Source organism: Squalius cephalus (genome assembly GCF_949319135.1).
Source record: "Squalius cephalus genome assembly, chromosome: 18".
NCBI classification, from domain to species: domain Eukaryota; kingdom Metazoa; phylum Chordata; class Actinopteri; order Cypriniformes; family Leuciscidae; genus Squalius; species Squalius cephalus.
Window position 1 is genome coordinate 19712690 of NC_137139.1, and position 21935 is coordinate 19734624.

Genomic DNA, 21935 nt, shown 5'->3' on the forward strand with positions numbered 1-21935 from the left:
TGTCATGGAGTGCATGTGTGTTGGAGAAGTCAGCTCAAATCTCAGGGGGTGAGTTCAGAGCAAGGTTAGCCAAATAGTAGATAAATCTGAGTAGGCTGTTGGACAGACAGCTCACCCTGTGATGAACCCTTTACCCAGGGAAAAAGAGCAGCTTAATGTGACTAAGCACAGGTGGAAAAGTAGAAATGGGTGCTAAGAGTATTGATAGGGCACATGGTAACTCATGCTCAATGTTAGTTAGCACTAGCATTGTTGTTCCTATGGTTTTAGCAATAGAGTTATGGGTTGCGTGGCCACGGCACATCCATCTTTAACTAATGAGTGTGTCGCCCTTAAGGGAAAGACCTTTGATCTGACATCACACTGTCAGTCAAGAAGAAGAATGTAGGCTATACTAAGGCCATGTTCAGACTGCCAGCAAAAACCCGATTTTGTCCAGATGGGTTTTTGAAAGTCTGAAAAGCAAAAAAAAAAAAAAAAAGGTGGTTTGAAATGCGATTCCAGTCAGATTTTTACAGATGCGTCTCAGTCAAACAGTCATTTTAAGCTGTATTTTAATGCGTCACTCTTAAAAGCAACACAACACAGCGGTAACGTAACAAAACTGGTGACGGAAATGCCGTGAGTACTCATACGGTGTTCAAATGGTGGCAGACTTCCTGTCTCCTGAGATACTTCAGGAGACTTCCTGTCTTCATCTGATCGGTTTTTGAACGCAGCATAGATGTATCCTTCGCTGCTTTTGATGTCCCACAATCCTGTGCTTTCCATTCTTTGACAGTTGAGCTAGAAAAATAAAGATGGCGTCTGAAAGTTGCGGCTGGTCGTCAGTTTGTGTGTAAATGTGCATTTCTGATCAGCATTTCCGATCATTTTCCAGCTATGATGTCATTTCTACCGGGAAATTACTATTGTAGTCACCAAAACTCGCTCTATTTTGCTGTAGATCATTAAAACCGTCACAATGCCTCAGAAGTCTGTCCGAAATCAGTTTCGTGAGGTTCCTTCGTCCGCAGAAGCTGCCTGCTAAGTCATTGCCTGATAGGGCAGCGAGGCAACAAGTCAGCAGCCTAAGCTTTCGGACGCAGCCGGCATGTCCAAAGATTTTGGCATTTTACTGTGCGATGGAGGAGTTCTGCACTGCTTATTTGGAGAGCGAGATGATGCACCACCATTTTCCTGCATAACTATGTGGGTACGCCTACGTTGTTACCAAAGCAACCCATGCAGATAGATTGGTATACACAAATCTTATTTGATCACTTGCCATTAATAGTTTGGACAGTCTTCCTGAAAAGATCTAATTTGAGAAGAAAATCAGATTTTCCTGAAGTCTGAACATATCCATGTGTTTAGAAAGGTAACGTTAGCCCATAACCATGGCTTTATTATAGGAAAAATGACTATTTGTAAAAAACACAATTTTACTTCAAATACCATGTTTAAACTATGGTTAATTTCTGGTTAAACTATATTAATCGTGTTTTTTGGTATTATTTGTAGCAAAACCATGGTTAATATTCGTAAGCCACAGATTTTAATGCCAGAGATTCTCATATTACATTCACCTTTCAAATCGGTTTCGTTGACAAAATATAATTTCCCATTACAAGCAAATAATCGTCTTGCATCTCGGATAATAAACACGGTGCGTCAAGTTCCCGGTTGTTATGCCGTGTTCCAGGCAACCTGTAACCCGTGTTTTTCCAACTCGTAACTGTAAGTAGCCTACATCGTTCCAGGCAACCTGTAACCCGTGTTTTTCCAACTCGTAACTGTAAGTAGCCTACATCGTTCCAGGCAACCTGTAACCCGTGTTTTTCCAACCATACCCGTGAAAGTGCACTGGAACGGCAGTAAAACCCGTAACTTCCCACCCGTGAACTCGTACTAGATCGATGTTGGAAAAACACGGGTTACAGGTTGCCTGGAACGCGGCATATTTGGCGCGAGTTAACAGTTAATCAGTTGACAGCAGCATACGATGAACGTCAGTCTCACAAACGGAGAACTGAACAAGGGATGAGCAAACATCGCAAAAATGCTAAAAATGATTTAAAATTATACTGTTCTCCATTACCTCCGGTTTTGATGTAGCTCAGTAGAAAAACGTTGCTCTTATTAATATGAAATGTTGAAATATTTTCTGATACACAAAGACGACACTCTGTTATTTTTTGGTAAAAAAAAAAAAAAAAAAAACTTTCCAGATTAATCACAATCGTAAAACACAATAAATACAAATAATGTGTTAAACCATAACTTTTATTATTATGCCTTTATACATTTGCATATTACAACAAAATAAATGTACACACTATATTTACTTTGCATATTGTGCAGTTATAGAGGAAACCAGCTTTGTAGGGTTGTATACAACATGTCAGTATTTAAATAATAGACAACTTAGAAAACACATTATAGGTGTATTGTTCATATTATCCTAAATTATACTGACCAGTGTTCTCAGAGGCACAGTCACAGAAGTTAAAAATCTAAGTTTTGTTCTGATAGACCAGTACTATTTACATAGGCTAGTTAAGATAAGCGAGGAAGGTGACTCTTTAAAGAGAAAACATTTGTAGTGTCTGATCTTTGGTAACAACTTGTAACAAATTAAAATGAATCGTTTCATTCAGTGAAACAATTAATTCCATGATAATGTTCAATTTAAAACGGTGAGTAAAATAAGAAATGTTTGAGATTGGGAAAAAATAAATAGAAGAAATTATTCTCTTTCATATAAACATCTTTACATCATAAAGTCTCTTTATGATGTAAAAACATTAGATGACAAAACTTTATGTTGATTGTATGACACATAAAGAGCACTAAAGGCAAGAGAATCACAATAGAATGCACTACAGAGTACCACAATTTTATTTGTTGAAATATGTTAAATGTGTTTCAAATGTTAAGCTTGAACTTTTAAAAGATCTTAGAAACAGAATAAAGGAGAAACTAGAAAACTGAAGAAACATCAAATTTTTCATTCAGAATTTAAATTTCATTATTTTCGTTCAATTGGATATAGAAGAGACAAGTAAATAAGAAACTGAGAGGATAAAAACATCAGACAGATGTTTTTGAGGGTGGACTGCATATGGAGAGGTGGAAAAATGCAATGTCAGTAATTCCAACACTTGCACTCTCTCTCTCTCTCTCTGTGTGCGTGTGTGTGTGTGTGTTAATGTTGAGTCACCGGTGAATGGTGAGAGCAGCTTAACTTTACTTCTTAACTACATTTGTATCAGTGCAGTTCAATCATAACTTCCAACCACACATATTCAGAGCAAATATAACTTTCCCTTAAAGGCAGTTTTGTACAGCAATCCAAGATTAATTTCATACCATATAATTAATTTCAACATTTTATATACATGGCAGATAGTCCTATTGGTGTGCCTATATATATACATAGAGGATCTATACACAAACATATAATGTACAGTGTCAGACTAGCTTTGCACATCTAGCGACAAACACCAGTTATTTTACCAATTGTAAAACAAACTAAATTAATTCTACTTCGAAGGATTGCAAGGAACCTAAAATACTTGCATATTCAAGTGAAATCTGTGCTTGCCAGAGCTTACAACAGCCCCTCTAGACTAGTTTGAATCACTGAACAAACCACATGCTGTGAGCATGTCCCGTACACTGGCCTAAGTGGATGATTACGCTCGGCTGATTTATTACTGTCCTTTCACAGAAACAGAAAAAAAAAGGAAGTAGCTGTTGAAAAACGAGCGAGAAACACCTGCGGGTCAGTGTAGTTAAGAGTCTAATAATAAGCTATCCTCATTCTCACTGGGAGGCAGCATGAGCTGCTGTTCATAGTAAAGGCTCTTGGCATAATTGATTTCTTGCGAAATCTTGATGGCAAGGTTCTCGCTTTTCACATGGACCTACGAGAAACGACAAATGACATTTGGAATGGAATTAGAAAAACGTACCTCGAAATGTTAATGAGATATTCACTGGTGGTCGTAATGACCAAAATCATGTATTACCTATATTCATTATCCAGTATTGGTAAATCTCATCATATACTGTAGGCATTATTTGCTGAAAATTCACCATCAAATGTTTCATATTCCACCATGTAGTAATATCTATATTTTGCTATTCTAAAAATATCTAGTGACTAAATACACCGCCCTTAGTCTCATGTGAATTGTGCATGTGAACACGGAGGGATAGGTCACTTACCATAGGTTTCTGGTGTGATGGACCTGGAATGGCCACTCCGCTACTAGTGCTTTCTGCTTTCTTAGTAAGCTGTACATATACTTTCCCATGGTCCTTGGACACCAGACAATGATAGAGATCATCATATTTGACCTCTAAAAAGATTGCTTCACGATCCGCAAATTCTCCAGGCTTGAGGAAATACACCACTTTGGAGGAGATCAGCACACAGTATGTGTCTATGGGCTCCACGGCAATGAAACTACAGAAGAAAATAGGCACGCGATCAGTACACCAATGCTTTACAAAGGGCAGAAAGTATTATGTCCTGGCAATAACTGGGTTAATTCAATTTATTTCGCATAATTGCACAGCAGATGTATTATGATTCAATTCGGACCAAATTCGATGCAAATTTGTAATCTGCAATCAATTTTCCTCTGAAAAAGGATTAAGTCAAGCTTGCTATTTAATGCATCAGAGAAGAAAAGATTAGCACATCAAATTAAACAGACAACATTAAGACAGTTCCAGTGTGTAAGAGAGCGCAGGACAGATCGTGCAGGACAGAGCTGCACTGAGGAGACTAATGGCCTGTGTGGCACCTCTGAGGAGAAAGGTCAGGTGGGCCAACAGGGGTCTGCTGATCTGGATGGATTAGCCTCTTTGGTGATAAATGTCTTTTCTGTCTCACTTTTTGAACAGAGAAACAAGTCCTGATGCTTCCAACCAAAGACGATCTAAAAAATGATGTCCCTATGTCCCTTTCCCAAAGAAAACCTTCAATGTGATTCCTGATCTAGAAGAACCATTTGGAAAAATGAGCTTTGTTTGTTTTTAATCCTACATCGAATAACAAAGAAAAGAAGAATTTCACAAAGCAACCTAACCTGACTTTACCGTCAGAAAGGATACTCACGATTCAGAGTGGATATTATCCGTTAAGTGAAAGAGCTGTTCTTGTCCATCTGCTTGTAGGGAGGAGAATCGAGGCAGCAGCCCCTGAGGGCCCTTACAGCAGCGCGGCTTCCTTACTCGCTGAACGCTCAGCCTGAAACACACACAAAACACACAAGGATCATTACTTACAAAACCAACAGCCTTAAGAGGGTTAACATTGGGGAATCCAAGTTGGAATGAAGCACCTTTTTACTGGAAAGACTGGACCTTTTGCCCCCCCCCCCCATTTCCCGTTAAAGAGAACAACTGAGTCTCTTGAAATAACACCTGTCGTGGCACAATCCAAAAAACTCGCATACTCAGACTCCGGCCATATAATATCATTCAATTCTGTTTCACATTCAAACACACCATGTTGGTTTTAGGTGTGCAGTTCAATCGATGGTCAGGGGAATGATAGCTCCAGAGTTCTGGTGGTCCTGGCCAAAGCTGATGGGACTAGCCAGCAGCCTGCAGTGCCAATGCAAAGCTTGGGTCTCGCTTCTCCTGCAAACAACCCCTCTCTTCTCTTTGGCTGCCACTGGTGGGCCAAGTGGAATTCCTACATCTGGCTTGAATCTGGGCCAGCAGGCATTTGATTAGAGCTGATGGTTTCCAGTTGATTCACAAAGACGGCAGTGTACTGCAGCATTTCTCTGTTCTGTTTAAAGTGAAGCCCGGATGAATGCAGCTGCCTCTGTTCATCAAGAGGTCAGAATGCAAGGCGCTGGGGAAGAAAGGATAACCAAGGATGGACAAACCTGAAATCTTAAAGTGGGTCGTATTTGCAACCCGTTTTGCATTTCACATCAAGCATATAATATTAAAAACAAAAACTAAGTGACTCAATGAACTTGCTATCAACTCTACTGATGTCATGGAAAGAAAACAGCAGCACCCTGGCAAATTTTAGCATTAGCAACTAAATCAAATATTCTGAAGTGACTGGTAACTTCATTATGAAATATTAAGGAGACTGCGGTGTTGTTTTTTCCTTAGAAAAGCCAGAACTTCCACATGGACTTCGCTCTCGTTTTGACAGCAAGCCACGGTTCATAATCATAACCGTAAGTCATGAGATCTGGCCCTGTGCATGACAAGACTGTAACAGACCCAGGGAGACTCTTAACCTCTCTTTCTCTCTCTCTCTCTGCAGCCTCTCCCACTGCTCTGGAGGCGATCAAGCACAATGCCCCGCACCCGATTGTGGGATTGGAACAATAGGGTTCAACTCTAGGTCAGGCACAGGGCTTGGAGCCTGGCCAGTCAGCCATCAATGGGTGCAAACAAACAGCTCTTACTTCTTGCTCCTTTCCGAGAAAGATCATGAGCAAAATGGGTTGAGGGCGGGCTGCTGTACGTAGGTGTTTAACTTGGTCCTTCACTGACATAGTGAAGCATACACCGCAAAAAGCATGCCTGCTGGAGTATAAGAAAATTAGGGCACCATCTCTGTTGTCCCAATGAAATATTTGTCACATGTGCAGTTATAATCGAGTTGCAGCAGGTTTTTGAGTATATTTACCTCAGAAAAGCCAATCAAAGCTCATTAGGCAGCTTGAAAAATGAACTCTAGAGGAGAATTTTGCTAAATATATGCACCATACTACATTCGTTGTATTTTTACTTTACCTGTTCTTCAATATTTAATGTTTGAATAAATCTGTCATGTTTTTATGAGATCCACCATTTAAATGTTTATATTAAAAAACAAGTAGAAACATAATTATGTCATTAAAAATGTATTATTATAACATTATTTTTATAAAAACTTCCTTATGTGTAATTTAAATGCAAGTAGCCTACAAATCAGTTCATTTTAACCTATAATATTATAGTGATGTATCAACTGGGGTTCCCTCTTTAATTTACGAATTTAATTGTGAATTGTGAAATTTGTGTCATGGATGAAAAGTATCTGTACACATGAAAGGAGGTAAAAATCACATGTAGCTTGACGTGTACAGGCAACTATATATTATCTAGGGTTATTCTATTTGTTAGGATATTGATATAAAATCTGTTGTTAAGTATGTTTAATTCATAATGTTTCCACTTTAAACCAGTATAAAATTTCATTCTATATATATATATATATACAAGACTATAACAAGACTATAAGCAGGCTTAATTATTCTATGCCAGACTGACATAGCCTGCACAAAAGTCAAAATACTACTTCACCTTGCTCGTCTTCCGAGGGGACTTTTTTAAAGTAATCTATTGTTTTTAAAATGTAACATTAACATGACAGTAATTTAAACGCAGCCTTTGTAAAAATGTGCTACAAAAAGGAAAACAAATAGTATTTCCAGCGTCCACTAGTAGCAACAGTATCGTTTAGTCGACTAGTCTCTCTCACATCCCTAATATAAACACATTTGACTTGTGGTGAGACATAAAGTTTGCTCATCTGGGATGTTTAATCCTTGGCTGACTAATATTTGTTTATCTTTATGATCTTTATCTTTGGTTTACTGGGTCAATTGAGGGTCAACTGTGTAATTTATTTGTATTTAGTATGCTGATTCACAAAATGTTGAATTAGCAGGTACAGTTAAACAATAAAAAATGCACATGCTCCTTGATTACAACAGCAAGGAAATGAACCACAGTTGTAGTCTCGATTAAATGCCATAGAACAAGTAACTGTCATCTTTTACTATGAAGGAATTTGAGGTTTACCAAAACTTAGTGAAGGCAGACTGTCAAAAGGCCAACTAGACGAGGGACTTTCTTTTAATAAAGCTTGAGGTAAAAGAAAATGCATACTTTTCACAAACTGAACTGACAGCTAAAGGTGGGGAACAGGATGCTTATTCAGTCAAAGTCTGAGCCCCTACTGCTGCCCCCACCAACCCCCAGCACTTATTTGCCTTTGTTTTGAGATTGTAATTGAGCTGCCTCTGGAAGCCTGCCTGGATTGCATAGTGCAGTTGGGAATGGTGTATGTTATGTGTGTGTGTGTGCATGTGTATGTGTGTGTGTGTGTGGGGGGGGGGGGTCTGGGGTCCGGGGAACTGATGTGGGAGGCTGAGTTCACTAGCAGGGCAGGAGAGCAAAACCGATTGTGTGGACACCTCCGCTATTCCTGACCTCGCAACAGTCTGCTCCTCATTTACTTGTTTATTTCCTGTTTGCGGTCTGAGAGAATACATATGACACATACTCCTGACCAGCAAGAGGCAAACATAACCTGATCAATCTACAGTGACATTACTGACATGGTTTGCAAGAGAATGTGCAAAATGGGGGTAACATCTTGAACATTTCAGACTGAAAGGGAAGAAAGCTCAATTGGGAATCAACACATCAAGTTGTTGATGGATAGAGATTGATGCCTCAAGACAGAGAGGATGTGAAGATTTGCTGCTGAAGTACTACCTGCAAAGTGTGTTATTGAGAACATGTAATAGTTGGGTCAGACTGCATCCGCTGTGACCCATGAATCCTGCAGATTTTCGGTGTGAACTCTGGCTGAACTCTTGGCCGCACTGTGGCAGGCACGCTCCGAATGCCTCTCCCTTAAACTCCCCCAGCTCTACACTGCACAGTTCACCAGCAGGTCTCTTCTACGCGCGCACACACACACACAGCCTCTCTCCATTCAAGGGGAATGGTGAGAGGGCCTGAAACTCATTCCTCCTTTAGTTGAAGCAGTAAAACCACAAACACTCCCCACTGCACATATACATAGGCAAATGAAGAACAAATGGCTTTACATACCAGACAGCCTGTGTAATATGACCTGGTTTTGGGCCCCCTCATAAAACCTCAGGTAGAGCTGCTGGATTTAGAGGATGAAGTGAAGGTGAGACCCTGAAGGCTGCTCTTAAAACAGTAGGCAAGTTCTTCGACCAGTTCTGGATTGTGCTTTGGATCATTAGCAGGTGTTCATTAGTGTAGAGTTTGGCTAGCCACAAGCTAAACTCATCAAAAGGCAGGTGGGATTTATGGGCACATCAACAGAGAGGTCACGAAGGCTTTGCAAAGTTGTAAGAGCTATAAACATTGAACCACAGATACCCCTTTTCTACTGAAATGGTGATGGTTCCCGTGCCGAAGCCAGTGCTCAAACAAGGGGATATATTCCACCGACTTCCAGCTGAACAATGATGTAACTGAGTGCGTGACTGCAAACAATATGCATTATGCATTATGGTCTTTATGACTATTAATGTCAGTAGTTTTAAGAATTTAAAAGTATTCTGATGCAATGTTTAGTAGATGTACATAAAATTTATAGTAAATTGATAGTAATAATATATATAAAATATTTTTTATTTTAGACAGACGTTAAAAATTGGGTGATTGGAGGCGCTGAGCAATGTGATATAACAACACTGCATTGTTTCTGAAGTTTTTTTAATAACCTCTTCAGGCTGATTTGTTTCTGTTTTGTTTTCCACCTTGGACACCAGCTCTGGCACCCTGCACTGGAAAATGGCCATGAACAAGGCCGTGGATATGCCATTCATCTAAAAATGTCTGTCATCCTTTTCCATAATAGAAAAAATAACCTGAATACATAATTGAGTGGAAAATACCTGTTGCTTAGGCTGGCCATTTCTCTGACAGTTTGTGCTGTTTCGGAGGCAAAATCCAAAGCTCCTGCCACAGGTTTTGTCACTGTGCCGACCAATCCCTTCCCCAGACCAGAGAAAAATCCACCGACACCCCCCTCAGTCTTCACTCCCTCCACCGTTGATGTTATCACACTGGTCAGACCGCCAATGATGCCTACACAACAATGAATCCGCAAGTTAGGTTCAGTGAACAAATCATGGTACAGTACAATAACAATCTTATAATACTGCACAATGGCACAGTAAGTGCCTTAATATTGAGCATATGAAATGCCAAATGTTTTGATGTACCATGAGCAAGACCATGAATCCCTGCCACAAGGTGCTCTCCACTGGTGGCTCCATGATAGCGAATGCACTCTCGTTCAGTCTGATGCCGATTGTCCATTGTCTTGCCCAATCCATCTGATAAGGTACCTGCAAACTGCACAGGCAGATAAACATTTAACAACAACAAAAGAATAGTAGATTATATGTACTACAAATGAACAATTCTCATACCAGAAAGAAGCATTGCCACTTAAATGAATAAAGAAAATATTTAACTATAAAATGAAGACATTTCTATAATTATGCAGTATTAATAAGTTAATTGTACCAATAAGAAAACAAACCAAATCACATGTGGCATGAAATACATTTATACCGAATCTTTGAATTTGTTATTCGAACATTTGTCAATACATCAGGAATTGGAACAGTTGCTGCCACTGGTCTTTTCAGTTAGTGAAAACCCCCCACAGTGACCCTAAGGAGTGAACTGCCTGCATTGACCTTAAGGAGTGGACTGTCTACTTTAGGACACATCAATGACTTATTGTGGTTCCTGTCTCATTTTCAGCAAAAGTTCATGTAGCTCTTCAGCTGTTTATACTGTGGACTGCAGTCAAACAAAATCATGCAAATCAACTATTCTATTCAGTTCATGAGACAAATTTATTTCTAATGTCTTACAGTCACTCAAGCTTTATTTGCAAGGGAGCCACATTCTGGGCAACCACCATGGTTCACAAACCCTTCCACTGCTGAACTGAGGATACACGATTTTACAGATAACTGATTTTACACACCATCTCATCCAGCTGTCAGATATATCAGGCTGTAATTTGTCTAATGGGGTGGCGCTCCCCCCTCTTGGCACAGTTGACCTGACTTTGCCCAGAGTGGCCCCCCTCAGGTCCCCTGCAGGTGCCTCCTGGAAGGGAGTTTGTGTTACAGGCCCAGTGAGCTCCCTACTGCAGCCAGAGCACTTTATAAACACAGGCACATTCTGCAGAATTCAAGCAAGAGCCAGGCATGAACTTGGGATGACCCTTCCAAGCAAAGTCCCTGGTGAGTTCATCTGAAGGCCAGCTCAGATTCTCTGCTCCTCCTCCTCCTCTTCCACCTCCCTCTCTCTCTCTCTCTTCCCTTTTTTTAGGCTTGGCTGTGAAATTATACCAATACATTTACCAGATATGAGTTTGCGGGAGGGAGAGGAGGATCAGAAAACTTTCAAGTTTATGGCCCCCCCACACCACCCCTTCTTGAGCCATTAGACCATCCAATCTCAAAGCAGGGCCCCTAGAGATGTGCGGGAATGTATTCCAGTGTGTGTGAGAAAGAAGATGTAGAGGAATGAAAACCATGATGTGATTGCCAAGAAGTGGTTGAGTCTGACAGAGATGTGAAAAACTGTACAAGCTGATGAAGGTAAATCCTGATTCACAGCAAGAGAGTTTAAGGCTGTTCGAGACATGGAAACAGTGATGGAAAAACCAGCTTTACTTTGCTGAAAATATGTCTAATGCATTGCTCAATATGAATTCAAATGTGTGTTTAAAGTATAGGTGCTACTGAAAGAAAATCCGTGGAGAAGGTTGGAGGCACAGACACACTGCAGTCAATGGAGGGTGCATTAGCTGAAATACCTATTAAAAAAGGCCCAGGCCCCCATAAAGGTAAAACTAACAACGGAGAATTCCTGATGTCTGCACATGTTCCAAAATAAATTCTGGGTGGCCACTGACATAAGTTACAAAAACTAATAGTAATCTTTGCAAATACAATAAACCTCAAGCTTTCTAGGCACTTGATCAAACCAAAGCTCTCAAATGCCTTTTATATCTTTCATTAAAGTTTTTCCACCCCAAGCGGTATGACATGGAGCCTTATACAGTTGGTGGATGATTTTGGCAAAACATTTTTATTCATGCTGCTGGAAGTTCTCCAGGGGGAGTAATAATTTGTTTATACTCATGAAATTGAATTAGTGGCAAAAAAGCAGCCAAAAGAGAAAGTTTTTATTTCCTCAAGCAAACCTAAGCATTTGTTCAGCAGTTCGGTGGGTAATGAGCAAAGACCTTAAAAGCAAAGCAAAACAAAGCAAAGCAAAGAGCAAAGACCCTACAGCCAAAAGTAGAGCTGAAGTCAAAGAAATGGACTTCAAATATCAACTATAATTATTCAGTATGATGAGCATATTTAAACAAACTCACCTTGGCTAAAAAGCAGCGAAGTGCGAATGTGAAAGTGCTGATTTAGACATAGTGTTGTCCCATGCTATGAGTACTTAAGACATTAGCTTGGCGAGTGTGGTTGGAAGGAAAGTAAATGAGAGCACAGAGGGAGCGGACAGAGGGAAAAGCATACAAAGCGCTGTCTGACAGTGAGCTGGCTGCCAATGAAGGACGTGGTGCGATGGCCTGTTAGACAGACATGCTGAGAGCTGGCTGCAGGACATGAAGTGGAGGCTCAGGTCTGACCACACACAACTGCAACCACATACGAGTACACACATTCCCACACTGGTGCCATGAGTCAATTCCATCTGCTCAAACAAACTTCTTATAATGTTCATGAGAAAGTTACAGGGCTGATATTCAACTTTTATGCTGACAAAACTATTAAATGCCGGTGTTCCAATGATTCTGTAAACATGCAGAATCCTGCCTGTTTACACAGGGAGACCAAAACTAATAAACCTCAGTGAACCTTCACCACTTTATTGCATATTAGGAGGAAAATCAGGTCAGATTGCTCTGCTGGTGAACATCATGTGCATTTGACCTTCCAATGCTGTTCCCATTCTTCTCCTGGAAATCATCAAATTACAACATGTGGCTTGTTCTAGTGTTCTGCTCAGGGAGACTGCTTGGACGCTTCTTCAAAAACATTCAATAAGAAGTCTGTGAAATAAACAATTTCAGCTTCTAATTTACATTTGAACAGACCAGATCACTGAGGAAAATGTGTTCTCTTGCTTTATTTTTCGTTATGACTTGGCCTTGCACTCAGTGAATTCATGTCTTGCAGTTACAGCTCTGGTACTTTGCAGCTAAACAGATGGACTTTATCATATATCATATATTTGGGAATAGTTCAAATAACCCTGTGAAATACTTAAGTGATCGGGTATCATGCAGTGTGAGATGGACTGGTGAAGTAGAAATTTTCTTACCTTGGCAGCTGAGTTGGAAACACCATGTGTAACACTGCGGATGAGCCCTCCAACGTTGCCATACTTGATGAGTTCATTCATACCCTCAGTGACGTCGTTCAGTAAGCCCATGGGGTTGCCCAGGAAGTCCACTGAGCCCAGGATCTGAGCCGCCTGACTGATAAGCTCCTACAAAAAGACAGAAAGAAGATACAAGTCCAAGAGCTGATGAAATCACACTGCGGTGATGCAAACGCTTATACCACAATGTACATTATGAAAATATAATGTAAGCATAATTCAGAATGAAGAATATTTATGACCTCTTTGAAGTGCTTGAGGATGTCACTGATGATCATCTCCTGTGTCTCATAGGGATGGACTCGAGTGTAGGGGTACATGTTAATGATTGCATCTTCAAACCGAATGAGTGGGAACCCAAGGGTTCCCTTCAAGGCCTGTGCAGAACAACGCTTGATTATAATGCAGACAACCACATCACAGAATAACGCAAACTTCCAACAACAAAACTGCAACCAGTGAGGCACTTATAGTACTACAGTTGATTCTACTGTGGCTCTTGTACCTTGAGGTCAGGGGGCAACTTGTGAGAGGTGAAGACGCTCAGCTTGACCTGAGGGACACTGATCTTCAAGTTTTCAAAATAATAGCGCTTTGGAGTTCCTGCATCTTCGCTGGCTTTCTCATAGAGGTTCTCATCCAGCTTCTCTACCTCTGAAACACAAAATCATGTACTTAGCAGAGCATAATGAATTCCCCATACTATACACCAGAGGGATACCCACTACGCACCTCCCTCTGTCTGACCGTAGCCAAAGAATATGAGCAGTTTCATCAAGAGCTTTTCCTCAATGATGACAGTATAGCGGCGTGCTGTGACCATCAAATGCTGCAAGGCAGAGAGTAAAATCTATAATCAAACTCCTGTAGTCAAAGGAAGATGTACAGATAAGCCTGAAGCATTTTGGTGAGAAAGTGAATCCATAAGTTCACTGCTTTCACCTTAAAAAGGTCTGTGAGCATAAGACTGCTGGGCACTTTAACAGCGTTGACCTGCAGAGCAGGACCTGAGTCCACTGTAGTACTTTCAATGGAGCCTGGAGTCACAGACAGCAAAACTGGGTGAGTGGAGCCCAGGAGCTGATTGTCCACCTGTAATAGATGAGAGAGTAAAGACATATCTATCAGAAATGTTTGCTTTAGAGTGAAAAATTTGTGGGAAAGGACAGAGCTTCTTTGGTAACTGGGCATGCCTGTCTACTGGATTAAACTTGGCTAAAGTTTATTTTCTTTGAAAGGTCCACAATGTCCACAAATGTTAGATTTGGTTGGGTCTGTGCTAACTGAGATCCGTAAAGTGATTTCTGGGACCTGGCATGGATCAAATCCACTGATGATTGCATTTTCTTGATATCTATGTTCATGTGTTTTTTGTATAAAAAGCTGATGATCGTAAACATGGTGAATGATCAGAAAAAATCTAGATAAACTAATTAGTCTCATTAATCGTCAACCATATTGTGCCATTCCTAAACCAAAGTGAGTAATTTCCAAACATTGGATGAATGCATTTAGGTCTGTGGATGCTTACCTGAATGTCTCTCACTGTAAGTTCCAGTACCTGGCTGGCAGAGGTGCGGGTGAAGTGCACATCAATGCCAGACAGGGTGGCAAACACTAGCTCTTCAGGGAGCTTATTCACCAGTGATAGACCCACTCCTTCGTCTAGATTCACCAACACCTACACACAAGGGCATGAATAGGGAGGTTTGAACTTCCAAGTTCAATATTTAATAACACTACGCTAATTTGGTTTTTACTGGAAACAAAATGATGGTAAAATTCCACAATCAATCAATCTGCTGGACAAACAAAAACATGTTTTTTACCTCAAGCTCCTCCTCAGGAACTTTCATCTGAGCACTCTCTTTATTCTGGTCTTCCTCAGTGCTGGGAGAGGGTCTATTCATGCGCCGTTGGTTGAAGTCACTGATCTGAAATGAGGTATGCAGCTTCTCATTATATTAGAAAGTGTGAAAGAAAGATAAGAACTGATTCCATTTCATATGGTTTCAGATGGCATGCTATCCCAACCATGCAATTCAATAACAACGAGACAGGAGGGGTGTCTTGCCTGTAGTACTCGCGTGGGCCCATCAGGCAGGACCTGTACGGACAGTACACCTGAGCCAGGTCTCATTTTCTGGTTGATAAACTGTTGCTCTGGTGTCGGTTCCAAAACACCAGAGTCTGGTCCCAGTACCACCTCGGCACCATCATACAGGCCAGATAATCCTCCTCTTACCTAAAACAGCACATACAATATCTTAAAGAGCCACAGATTCTGTCATACTGGAAAAAAAAGCAATTGAGAAGCAAACAAATAAATAAATTGGATGAAAGAAGAAGGACAGACCTGGACGACTAGTCTGGGCAAACCACAGGTCAACATGCCAGAGCTGAAGTGCCATGTCTGGGTGGTGCTGCGGCGGTTGTCTGGCCGTCTCAACATCAGAGGCTCATAGCTAAAAAAGAAAATGCAAGATACGTGAGAAATGACACTCACACACCATGATAATGTTTACTTTCCACAGGGACAAGAACAAGCTTAAGATAGACAGCACAAGTTGTCCTTTGTTGTGCTGTGAAGAGTTTAAATAACCTGTTGTCTGTCACTGCAGCCAGTCCAGCAATGTCAAGCACTAAAGATGAAGTGAGGGGTCGAGGCTGAGAAGGTTTGCTCTGTGGAGGTGATGAGCCCTCATGACAGAGCATTCCTGTTCCTGTCATCCGCCAAAGTTGGGAGCGCTTTCCAGGCTCCTAAAGAGACAAAGAAATGTGAGAACCTTTGAGAATAAACTAGAAATGGGGAAACTGGCAGATATAAGGCTGAGAAAGAATATAAGCAGACCTTTTTCTTTAGGATGACTCTCTGTGTTTTTGTCTCCACATCCAGCACCAGTTCAGCACAGCTGACCGCCCGCTTCTTCCCCACTGGCCTTTTTCCTCCATCTCTGTTATCAAATCAAAATGTCAACCTCAAGTGAATATTTACTTATATTTACAAACACCAGTTTGAAGAGGTCATATTTGAGTGAGTCAGCCACTGGAAAGTTTTCTGCTTGAAATTGGTCAAATTACCAATTCCAAGGATGAGTAAACTATTGGAAAATTAAAGGTGGAGAACTCACTCTGAGAATGTAAAGGACGCAGCAATGTAGATGAAGTTCTCATAGTAGAGCTTGTTGTATTCTCTAAAGAAGTTCATGTCAGCTGTAACCTCTGAAGATCCGGCTCCCTTCACAGTGAGGGTGAGGTAGGGTTGAAGAATAGGTTCATCGCAAGCGTAGTCCAGAACTGCCCCGGCTTTTACCTCTGTGTGTAGCCGGATATCAGCCACTCCGTGTTGCCAGAACTGGATAGGCACCTGAGGTAAAGAGGACATGTGTAACCAAAGAGTTTGTGGAGATTGTGGTTCTGTAAAAAGCTTTAAGACCATTTTAGAGGCCATTTACACTGCCATCATAAGATCCCAGAAGTAAAAATCAAAGCTATCCATCAGCTTGAATAAAACTAAATAACATGGCACAGAATTGGCAGCTGACAGTGGACCTGGGAAAACATTTAATTTGTCTCTCAATATGTTGGCAAGATCAGACCTGAAGTTTTGGTGTCAGAGATAAAAAGATGGTTGAATAAAAGCAGGAGCTCACAGCGCCTTAGGGAAAGCTTTTTGAGTAGGCCTATGAGTCGAGAGGGACATATTGCCAGTCACAGTAAAGCAAAGTGCAAGCAGGAAGATCTAGGATACTTCTATCCTGGACAAGAGTGTTTGATGATGAAACGCCAAGATAAATCATTGAGAATGTTTCTAATCCCAGCACCAACAGACTTTTTATTGTTTAATATCAAGACCCACACAAAAAGAGCAGCAAAATGTCTGCCCAAAATAATTACTAGCAGATAAAAAAAAAAAAAATCTGTTTTAATGTAGGGGCAGCACTGAGACAGAGAAGCCATCGGACGTAGAGCTGCCAGGTGTGAATTCAATGCTTGACGGATGAATCGATTGCTTAAGTCAAGCCAGGGGGAGTAAAAGAGCTATTTCATGTGACAAAAGCTTTATATCCACCTATTGTAATGGCTAGAATGGTGTCTCGCTCAGTAAATTTAAAACCACCAACAGATCATATGACAGGAAAACTGGCTTTGGGGTTGGAGGAAGGTGACGGAAACCATGCACACCTGCAAATCCCCCATTAAACCCCAGATAACAGGATGACATTAATAACAGGTAAAAAAATTTAAGTAAAATGTGCTTTATCTTGCTATGCCTCTTTCATGAATGTTATTGTGTCCAGAATTGAACACTGAAAGGAAATAATATTGTCTTGATAAATGTCATTATTTTAGGAAGTCAGAAGTGCAAACAGAACCAAATGTCTCCCTATGACATGTCTGAAATGCAAGAGTAGCACCAAAATTTCTTAAACACTTTAGGTTTGAGATTGCGGTTAGTACGGCATTCTTATTCATGTGCTCCGACAAATTCTCATGGGTGACCCGGGTTCAAGTAAAGGCCAGGGCATATTCCCAACCATCCTAGTGCTACTCTTTAGTCTCAAATCTTCTGAACCATTCTACTGCCTTACAATACTTGATAATGTGTACCCTCTGAGGACTTACCTCAGAGATGTTATCTATACGGAAGGGTGGGGGCAGCTGGTCAGTGTCACTGAATGAGATTTGATGCGTTGCCCCTTTCAAAGCAATCTCAGCACGCAGGAAGAAGCAGTTCCCTAAAGTGTCTCTATGGAACATATAATGAGAGGTATATATTTCTATGAAATCAAGAACTTTTCCCTCAGTCATTTTCTGTTCTGTTCAGCCATCTCTAGAGAGTGAGTGTATTTGGTGGCATGAGGTACCTCATGTTGATGTGGAAAGATTTAGGTTTGTTGACCTCAAAACCTCCAGACCAGGTGCAGTTGGGTACATCCATGAGACGGACACAGAGAAGCTGATCATAGTCATTTCTAGGCCAGTGGAACACCACACTGGATCCTGGCAGGGTGGAGATATATCCATCTGGATTTGCTGTACCCTACAACAGGTCATCATAACAAACAAAACATTATCATGTATTTTCTTGTCTTGTATGATACATTAAAATATCTAAAAACATAGCACAAAGACAAACACAATGAAAACATGGACTCCCACCTTTCCTCTGACAAATTCCCTCTGCGAGAAGGCTAACTTGTGAGATGATCGATTGTCAAGTAGGTATCGTGGAGCAAAGGTCACAATGTGTGTGTCACGATAACGCCCTTTCCCCTTCCTCACATTTATTCCTATAATAAGACATTATATTCCATTATTAAATCACCTTAGCACAGGGGTGTCCAATCCTGCTTCTGGAGGGCCACTGTCCTGCTGAGTTTAATTCTAATCAAACACACCTGAACCTGCTAATCAATGTCTTTAGGATTACTAGAAACTTCCAGTCAGGAGCGTTGCGGGAACTCTTCAGGATGTTGGCCCTCTAGGAGCGGTATTAGACATCCCTGACTTAGCGGATACCACAATACAAGAGAAACATTTCTTAAAATAGTATAAGCATTCCTTATTACCTATATTATAGATGAGTCCGGGTCTGTTGCTATGCTGGATGACTTTGAGTGCTCTCACTCCACTGCCCCCATCCAGAGAGAAACCCTGGCACCATCCTGGAACACCATCTGGGTGGATCCCTTTACCGATCCGCATGGTGCACCTGTTCAAAGAGGACAATACTTTAGAGAGCTTTAATAAGGGGTAGTTATGCAGTTAAATTACATTTCTGCTATGTTGGATAATAAATAAATAACTCTGGCTGTGTAATTATTGCAGGTTAATTAAATTAGATAATTTATTCAAAAGCATTTGATGGGTGGGCATGGTGTGAACACACAATGTTCTTTGGTTTTTCCCCTTCTCTTGCACTCACATATTGGGTTGCTCTTTGTCAGTGTAGCAAAAGAGCAGTGGGCTCAAACTCCTGGCTAACTCATGCTCCTCAAACTGCCCAGCGGCATCCGTTTTCCCATTGTCCTGGCGGAAGATCAGAGGCAGCCCTGCGTACACAATAACCAATGGAAATATTACAGACATGGTGCAGTACAATTTAAGTCTTGAATTCAGATCATCAATCTGTAGTCAATGCTTAGATATGAAAGCATACCAGTCTTGTTGACAAGCCAGTAAGAAGCAGAGATGAGGATTTTTAATGCTCCTTGGGCTCTGAGAATAATCCGAATGGTGAGACAGAGCAGCCGTTTGTTGACATCGTATAGCCGCATACGCACCACGTAATTTTGTGTACCGGGAGGGATGAGCAGCTCCTTACAAACAGGAAAGTTCTCTAGGAGCACACCTAAGAACAAACAGCATACTTGTGAATGCTTTATGTGGATTAAAAAAGCAAATAGGTAAATTTTCATGTTAAATATGTAAAAGAAATGTAGTATGTACTCCAATTCACCTAATTCTATATTTTGTGATGTGTCTACAGCATGCAGCACTGCCTCTTTGCCCGGTTTCATGGTTCCCTTGATTGAGGTCCCTTTGATGTAGTAGTTGAGGTCACAAGGAAGGAGGTTGGCCAGCACTAGGGTGGGCAGCAGATAGATGGTGTGACCTGGTTGGCGGTAGATCTGCTTTGTACCTCCCGCCACAGTTTTGGCAGGCTGCTGTTCAGGGTAGTTCTCTTTCTTAATGACGACACAAAACCTTAAAAAAGAAAAAAAAAAAGAACAAAACTGTTTACAACTCAAGTTTCATTTGTCTTTGATATTTTCTTTCTCCTCCCAGCCTGTTTTTACCTGAAGTTGCGTTTAAGTTGTTCATCAAAGTCTGCTGACTGGCACTCTCTCTTGCTGCTGCTGACGTCACCAGACCGCTCCACAGTAGTCCAATGGATGGGCACCTTACAGAAGAACAACCCTAAGCCTTTAGGTCTTGCCTGAAGCCTCCAAGAGGTCAGATGGAGAGGGATGGCCAAGGCCTCTCCGGGCAGGATGGGTGGCAGGACAACAGGTTCTATAGAAGGTAAACAGTTAAAATAAGATCCATAATAAATAAACACAGGTAAACCATAGCAAACAGTGTGTGTTGGTTTGTAGACACTTACTGTCTGGAGCCGAAGGGCTGTCTAGTCGCACTTCCATGGGAACCTCAAGACGATTCTTAACTGTGAGCGCTGACTGCACCGTAATGACCTTACGTGCACTGCCCTCCATAGTGATAGAGAATACCACTCGAACAGGCGGCAAGGCTGAGAACTGAACAAAGATTATAGACTGTGTACAAAACTCTAGGATAATTTGGTGTAATGGTATGAGGTACAAACACTTACATATACATGAGGGTGTATGATGTTGGTTCTGCTAATTGGGCTGCCAACCTAGAAAAGCCAGGTCATTAAATTTTTATGAAGCATTATTTCCATTTTTCATGAACTACTAAAAGATTTTATATCTCAAAATGATCAAATAACGAAAGAAACATTCATATCAAAGACCCATGAGAGAAATCCAAGACTTCAAAATGCATGTAGAGAATCGCTAATATAATGAATTTATGAATTACTAATGATTTTATAGTTCGAATGAAGGTCAAAACTTCCTTCTCCACATAACGAACTACTAAATTTGCACAATTATAAAATGCTTGACCCATTAACTCACAGTGCTCGAGGGGTTGTTTCGATCAGGGGCGGCGTAGCGGAAGAACACTCCAACCTTGTCCACTGACACTGGCTTCACCTGCTCCCAGCCCACAACACGCACAAGCAGCTGGTGGAGTTTCAGCTCATGGGTGTGTCTGAGGTCAGAGCACATTATCAGCAAAGAGATGAAAAGTAAAATCAATGAGGTATTGAGAAGCAAACAGTACAGCAAAAACAAGCCTTTAAGTCAAAAACATTTCAACATAGACTATCCTGTCCAACATTAGCACATTCAAAGCCTATTGGATTTGCATTTACAAAAGAGACACCCTCCGCTACCTGTGTCTCAGTTTCTCCCGGGCCTCAAACTCAAACGGGAGCTCTTCCCCTGGCAGCACCTCTCTCCACTGGCTGATGTTGTGCGTATCATCTGTTCCAGGCCCATTCACTTCAGATATGGAGTCGGCACTACTGCTGTGAGATAGTGCCACTCTGTGGACACAGCAGAACCACCATGTATTTTCCCAAAATATAAAATGTAGTTAAATACTGTAGTGTGAGCTCTTCTGACCTGGTTGGTGTGGTAGTAAGAGTAGCAAACCACATAGTGCAGCCAGTATGGTTGCGTAAGGCATAGGGCACAAACGGCTGCCTCCTCTTGGAGAGCTTCATATCCGCTGAAACATGGCATGAATATAAAATCAGCCACCGGTCTCACTCAAGATTGTGAATAATGCCAGCTATATCAGATATTGTGCACCAAAAATATATTTGGTGATATTTGGTGGTATAATTAAGATATTTGGTGGAAAATGAGCTAGAAATGTTCCTCCTTAAGGTATGGCCCAAATCATACATTAATGGAGATGCCACAGACTATAAATGAAAATTCAGTAACAATTTCACAACACATTCATAAACTCTGTACCAAGACAGCATGATTTAAAGAAAAATATGGTATCAAACCATTTCACACAAAACATATTTAATATGCATACATTGTATGCATGGTCATGGGGTAAATCAGGGGTAAATCATGGGTTAAGGTTAGAAAAAAAAGCCCAGAGAACGA

At 41.0% G+C, this 21935-nt stretch overlaps 1 protein-coding gene across 3 annotated transcripts in view; it reads right to left on the reverse strand.

The window, feature by feature from the left end:
- Positions 1–2249: 2249 nt before the first annotated feature.
- vps13d (vacuolar protein sorting 13 homolog D) overlaps positions 2250–21935 on the reverse strand; it is a 45041-nt gene continuing 25355 nt past the window's right edge. For all 3 annotated transcript variants that reach the window (XM_079848806.1, XM_079848807.1, XM_079848805.1), the window contains 30 exons: positions 21435–21540; positions 21203–21355; positions 20883–21018; positions 20552–20599; positions 20327–20477; positions 20019–20235; positions 19679–19926; positions 19379–19570; positions 19145–19271; positions 18789–18931; positions 18379–18509; positions 18084–18259; positions 17842–17965; positions 16347–16582; positions 16067–16169; positions 15818–15975; positions 15572–15680; positions 15290–15460; positions 15045–15149; positions 14747–14896; positions 14158–14307; positions 13948–14044; positions 13721–13869; positions 13458–13592; positions 13156–13323; positions 10008–10140; positions 9678–9870; positions 5111–5242; positions 4213–4453; positions 2250–3908 (listed from right to left, as the gene is read on the reverse strand). In XM_079848806.1, coding sequence (XP_079704932.1) covers positions 3777–3908; positions 4213–4453; positions 5111–5242; positions 9678–9870; positions 10008–10140; positions 13156–13323; positions 13458–13592; positions 13721–13869; positions 13948–14044; positions 14158–14307; positions 14747–14896; positions 15045–15149; positions 15290–15460; positions 15572–15680; positions 15818–15975; positions 16067–16169; positions 16347–16582; positions 17842–17965; positions 18084–18259; positions 18379–18509; positions 18789–18931; positions 19145–19271; positions 19379–19570; positions 19679–19926; positions 20019–20235; positions 20327–20477; positions 20552–20599; positions 20883–21018; positions 21203–21355; positions 21435–21540 — 4514 coding nt within the window. In that variant the 3' untranslated portion in view covers positions 2250–3776. The remainder of the gene's footprint in view (positions 3909–4212; positions 4454–5110; positions 5243–9677; positions 9871–10007; positions 10141–13155; positions 13324–13457; positions 13593–13720; positions 13870–13947; positions 14045–14157; positions 14308–14746; positions 14897–15044; positions 15150–15289; positions 15461–15571; positions 15681–15817; positions 15976–16066; positions 16170–16346; positions 16583–17841; positions 17966–18083; positions 18260–18378; positions 18510–18788; positions 18932–19144; positions 19272–19378; positions 19571–19678; positions 19927–20018; positions 20236–20326; positions 20478–20551; positions 20600–20882; positions 21019–21202; positions 21356–21434; positions 21541–21935) is intronic.